This window comes from Tupaia chinensis, unplaced genomic scaffold (assembly GCF_000334495.1).
Source record: "Tupaia chinensis unplaced genomic scaffold, TupChi_1.0 Scaffold000047_1, whole genome shotgun sequence".
Lineage (NCBI taxonomy): Eukaryota > Metazoa > Chordata > Mammalia > Scandentia > Tupaiidae > Tupaia > Tupaia belangeri.
Window position 1 is genome coordinate 459,678 of NW_006159505.1, and position 6,325 is coordinate 466,002.

At 45.0% G+C, this 6,325-nt stretch overlaps 1 protein-coding gene across 1 annotated transcript in view; it reads left to right on the top strand.

Annotated features, from left to right (window-relative positions):
• Positions 1 to 3,292: 3,292 nt before the first annotated feature.
• The window catches only part of TRIM21 (tripartite motif containing 21), a 10,206-nt gene continuing 7,173 nt past the window's right edge, over positions 3,293 to 6,325 (top strand). Inside the window, exons 1-3 of the mRNA XM_006140909.3 lie at positions 3,293 to 3,733; positions 4,215 to 4,310; positions 5,401 to 5,631. Coding sequence (XP_006140971.1) covers positions 3,326 to 3,733; positions 4,215 to 4,310; positions 5,401 to 5,631 — 735 coding nt within the window. The 5' untranslated portion in view covers positions 3,293 to 3,325. The remainder of the gene's footprint in view (positions 3,734 to 4,214; positions 4,311 to 5,400; positions 5,632 to 6,325) is intronic.

The following is a 6,325-nucleotide window of genomic DNA, read 5'->3' on the forward strand; positions in this document are numbered from 1 at the left end:
TATATCTCTAAGGAAGACATACAAACAGCCAAAAAGCCTATGAGGAAATGCTCAACATCCCTCATCATAAGAGAGATGCAGATTAAAACCACAATGAGATACCACCTAACCCCTATCAAAATGGTAAAGATTAAAAGTACAAAAAGTGGTAGGTGTTGGCAGGAATGTGATGAAAGGAGAACTCTCCTACTCTGTTAGTGGGGATGTAAACTGCTTCAGCCACTGTGGAAAACAATACAGAGGTTCCTTAAAGATCTACAAATAGAACTACCATTTGATCCAGCAATCCCACTTCTGGGTATCTACCCAAAGGACGGAAGAATGCTCAGTTGGAAAAACACTTGCACATCAATGTTTATTGCGGTATTATTCACAAATGCTAAGAACATGAAACCAACCCAAATGTCCCAAAACAGATGAATGAATTTAAAAAGTGTGGCATATATACTCTATAGAACACTACTCAGCCATTAAAAAAAAGAAGAAGAAGAAAGAAAAAGAAGACCCTGGCATTTGATAGAAAAAAAGAAAAAGAACACCCTGGCATTTGATAGAAAGTGGTCAAATATGGAGAATCTATTGCTGAGTGAAGCAAGGCAGGATGTGAAAGATAATGTATGTATCCACTTAATATATACTGATTTTCTGGACTTCATGGTAGTTTGAAACATTGGAGGGCATAAAAGCAGTAAAAATAGTTAGGGATGCTGAAGACAGTGTGGGGAGGGGAAGAAGGGAAGAGTATAGAGAAGAATAGCAAGAGAATAGAAAGGCATGATATTAGTGTGACACAGAAATGGTTTATTACCTATTGATGTATGGTATTCTCAATTGGACTGGTCTGAGAAATATTTCATGTTGGGTAAATTCTTTATACAAGCCAAATGATATATAGTGATTGAATGTTTAAAAAAATAATAAGAATAAATAATAATAATAATATGAAAAAAAATGATGAAAAGCTATTTGATGATGATAACGTGGATAGTAATGTCTTTTTCTTGACTGATATGCATGGTAATCATGCTGAAAAAAAGAAATGTAGTACACTGTAAAGATATATGTCATTCAATGTAAGATTAAAAGATTATAATAATAAAAAATAAAAGTAAAAATAGAAATACATGGTTAAAATAGTAAACTTTAGTGTGTCTTATCAAATAATAATAACAATAATATCATCTAAGAATATCTCTACTCAGTAACACAACGCAGTTGGTGGTCAATAAATGAAATTCCCTTCTTACCTCTTGTTAATTGTGATACCTGACCCGGGAATCACGAAGAACAAATTCCGCCCCCCCACCGCGGTGTTAAAATAATATAAGTCACGTAGAAAGCAATTCAGTCTCAAGTAGGAAGCAGAATGCTGTAAGGGAGGGCGCTAGGCATGCTTTGCACGCTAACCTCCTTAGAGCGCTTCCAGACAGGGACATAGCACCTCGGTAGAGGCGACAGGAAGGGTCGGTGTGGCAAGGTCTGCTCCATCTGGTAGATACTCTATTTTGCAAAATTAGATAATGAAGACAGAGGTGGCAGTGCGCATTAGGACGACAGGGTGCACAGCTGCAGGGTCTGGAGCTCCCGGAGTCCCCCAGCCTCGCTTCACCTTCCCCCCCCCCACCCGCCTCCCTAGCCCCTCCTACAATCCTCGGCTCCTCCCAATGCACCGCCCACTCCACTCTCCTCCTCTCCGCCCCTTTCTTTTTAGACTCGCCTCTGAGGGGAAATTGAAAGTGAAATAGGGAGCAGCGGCCAAGGCGGTGTACCCGGTAAGGTGAGTGAGTACCCCTACCTCCCGAGGGGCCCTCTCTTCCCTCCCCAGATTTCCGACCAGTGGACACTACAGAGCCCCAGTTGTCCCTTGTCCGCAGCCGGGCTCGCTCAACCCAAGTCCAGCGATGTTTCTCGCGCGGGCCTGCTGGGTACTGGGGGTAGAGTGGGGGGAGGCTGGGGTGCTTGACTTCCAAGTCACCTGCAGGGAGCTTGGGCTGCTCTGGAACTGGCACCTGAGCAGGGATGAGCGACAGTGAATCCGGGAGAGCCAGCCTAGTCCGGAGGGTGACCTGATGACCCAGGGCGGGAGAGGTCAGCTAGCCACCAGTCTGCCATCCACAAAGCTGCCTCCTGGAGGTGAGAGGGTCAGGCTGTTTAGGGTGCTCAACTAGAAATGTATGGTGTCAAGACTCCTCTGTATTCTAGAGGAAAGGAGCTAGGTGTGGAGCCCAGGAAGTACTGGTCACACATCCGTGTGTGTGTACTCACATATCCGTGTATACATGTGTACACCTGTGTGCATACAAAGCACAGACACATATACATATGTACATCCATAGATATGAATATACATAAGAATGTATCAGGGCAAGTTCTGTGGTCTGGTGGCTAAGGGAACCAGATCCCTCATGGCCAGTGACCCAGCGGTTCCAATCCCAGCACTGGCAGCTTGAAAAACATACCTGGTGCATGTGCATGGTCAAAATTCCAACAAGGATGGAGAAATGGAGATGGGATTATGGTGTAACCATGCCACATTTCTCCCCCTCTGTCTCCCTCTACCTCTGTGGTCAGTATAGGCCTTTCCAGAAAAACTTAAAAAGTAAAAATAAAAATGAAGGAAGAAAAAGGGAGAATAAATTATAATGCATGTAAATATTCATGTGTATGTATACATACCTGACTCCTGACATTGTTGTAAAGATTCATAAAGATGTATGCAAAGCATGTAGCACATTCTGTCACACATGGAAAACACACACTAAACCGTCATTTTATGATTAGCTTCTTAGCAACATGGAAGCCTGGTGGCCTGAGACAGGAGAAGATGGCTGGGAAATGCCTGGGCACTGAGGGTTTAAGCTGGAATGGACATCATGAAATTGTAATTGTAAACAGCTTTATTATTAAGGTTCCTGCCAGTTCTCTCTGCGTCTTTTGGGGACTGTTTCCCCCTCTGCCTGACTAGATAGATCAATGGGCTGGCCTATGGAGGACAGGCTATGATTATTCAGGCTAACGTTTTTCATCCCTCCAGATTATACTCCCTCGTGTTTCCCTTTGCATCATTTTGTTTTTCTCATGCAGACTTTCTTGTCTTCTCGTTTCCCTTTTCTTCTTGCCCCACCAGCCCCTTCGAGGTCTCCACTGTGCTGCATAACACCACCATGGCTTCAGCAAAGCCCCTAGCAATGATGTGGGAGGAGGTCACGTGCTCCATCTGCCTGGATCCCTGTTTTTCTTATGCAGACTTTCTTGTCTTCTCATTTCCCTTCCTTCTTGCCCCACCAGCCCCTTCGAGGTCTCCACTGTGCTGCATAACACCACCATGGCTTCAGCAAAGCCCCTAGCAATGATGTGGGAGGAGGTCACGTGCTCCATCTGCCTGGATCCCATGGAAGAGCCTGTGAGCATTGACTGTGGTCACAGCTTCTGCCAGGAATGCATCTCTCAGGTCGGGAAAAATGGAGGCAGTGTCTGTCCTGTGTGCCGGAAGCACTTTCTGGTCAGGAACTGCCGGCCCAATCGGCAGCTTGCCAACATGATGGAAAACCTTAGGCAAATCAGCCAGAATGCCAAGGAGAAAACACAAGGGGAACAATGTACAGTGCATGGAGAGAAACTTCACCTGTTCTGTGAGAAAGATGGGAAGCCCCTCTGCTGGGTGTGTGCACAGTCCCGAAAACACCGTGGCCACTCCATGGTCCCTCTTGAGGATGCTGCTCAGGAATACCAGGTGAGGCTTAGCCCCAAGACACAAACAGGAGGAAAGAAAGTGGGCCCTGTAAGTGCTTGTTCCCCAGAGCTGGGGATGAGTCAACTCTAGATTTGAGGGGTTGAGGAAAGGAAGGGTACTTCCCTCATCCCATCTCCAATCTAAAGGGAAATTGCAGGCCAGACACAACTTTCTCATTCCCCAGGAGCAGGGAATATGCTGTGTGAGAATGCTGCAAAGATCATGCCTCCCATAGCCTCCTGATCAGTCAGGAATGAATAACACCCCACCCCGGCCACCCCAATAATGTATTTTGTAAGACACATTTGGGCTTTTTCTGATATCCTCCCATTCACATAATAATTAGCCCTGTCAGACTCAGTCCTTTCCCCTGTTCTGCACTGAAGCTTTTCCTACAAAACAGTATGATCTTTCCTACCCATGCCACCCCACTCTACTTCTTGATGTGATTTGGGATTAATCTACTATCTTATCTCTACAGGAGAAGCTTCAGGTGGCATTAGGGAAGTTAAGAAAAAAGCAAGAGGTGGCTGAGAAGTTGGAAGTGGATGTTGCAACAAAGAGAGCAAACTGGAAGGCAAGTCATGCCTGGGAGGAGATTTATATTGGAAGACTGGGCAGGTTCCTGGACTCCAGACAACTTGACCATAGCTGTGCCTAGCTAAGCAGTGATATGGTTGGTATATCCAACTATCCAAGAACAATCATCCTCTAAGTCTCCAGACAGAGGGAAATAAAAAGGATGAAGGCTCAAAAGACAACTCCCAATAGGCACAAAGATCAAGATCAGGAGAAAGTGCTGAAGGTCTGTGCTCATCTAAGCCATCTCCGGAATGGCAGCATTAATGCCCCAGTGTCTGGGACAGAGGTGTCTCAGTAGAGAATCCAAACGCTGAGGGAAATGGCAAGGCTGTGTGGAACAGACTTAAGGGAACCATCACAACCTGATACAGAAAAATTAGTCTGACCAAGTAGTTGCTTAACCGTGACCAGATCACTAGTTCAGAGTGTAATGGATCATTAAAACTTGTTCTTCACTGGCTTGTAGGTAAAGTTGGGGCATGTCGAGGATTATAAAGGACAAGAAAGAATTGATGACCAATAGACCCAAAAGAGGAAGATTTGGAACAGGGAAGGGTGAGTCAGGTTGTGGAGGCAGAACAGATCATTCTGTGTCATCAGGTGAATTTTCAGTTATTGGTAGGAGAGAGCAAGCAAAGAATATCCCAAAGCCATCCTGTTCCAGGATTTAGGAATGCTATTATGAGTCTTTGTTTGGTTGCCAGAGATGGGAATAGATGCTACTCTTTCACTGAGATATGATGGCAGAAGGACACATTTAAATGTTGTCTGGATTTTAAAAGAGAGGTTGATGGAAATCTCTGAACCATAGGTTCATGAAGCTGGGGTTATAGGGCAGCTACAGTGTTTCCCCACAACCACCAGTCCTGTTCCCCTCAGAAACTTCACCAACCTACGTCCTCTGCAGAGGAACTCTGTGTGTGTGTGTGTGTGTGTGTGTGTGTGTGTGTGTAGTTTCCAGGAAATAGAAGTAAGTACCAACACCTCATATTTGGGAGAGTTTGATTAAAAAAATAAAATAAAATAAAATAAATAAATAAATAAATAAATAAATAAATCACCTTCCTTTTCTCTTGACACCACAGAGAGAGGTTGAGACACACAAACTGAGGATTCATGCAGAGTTTGTACAGCAGAAAAACTTCCTGGATGAAGAGGAACAGAGGCAGCTGCAGAAGCTAGATGAGAATGAAAAGGAACAGCTGAGAATCCTGGGAGAAATGGAGGCGGAGCTGGTCCAGCAGAGTCAGGCCCTGCAGGAGCTAATCTCAGAGGTGGAGCGTAGAAGTCGGGCCTCAGCCCTGGAGATGCTGCAGGTGAGATGAGAACAGAGGCTTCCCTCTGAGACACAAGGATCCAGAGATTTCTGGAGTTACCATTAGAGCCAAGGAAGCCTGGTACCTGCAATATTCTTCAACTAGAATTTGGACTCATGAGTGGTTTGCATTTAACTCACAGGAAGGTACAAATCTAGGAAGGGGTATTGCATTCAGCAGTTAACAGAAATGGACATTTCTGATAAGTGCCTACTCTAACACCTGCCAGGTGCACAGCCTTGAAAACATTCCTTCATCTGAAAATCAGTTTCTTGTGTTAAACAGATAGAATTAATATTTTATCACACAGAATAGGTTCTGGGCATCCTAATTTGGCCATTTTCTCCCGTTGACTGTCTCTGGACTTCAGCGAGTCTGGGATATTTTCCCTTTTCTACCCTTCTCCCTTCCTTACCCTCTCCGTGGGAATCTGGTCTTTTTCCTTTGTTTTCTGAGTCAGATTCTTCAACGGATGACTCTTCTCTAGCTATAGATCACACACACACACACACACAACCACACTGGATTTCTGGTTACTGCACCAGCATCCACACATCCTTTCTGCTCAGGAAATCATCTTTTTTTTTTTTTTTGGGGGGGGGGGGGTTTGCCATAGGGCGTACGTGCTTGCCAGACAGAGAGAGAGAGAGACAGAGAGACAGAAAACGAGAAATCACCACCCACCGCGGAGGCC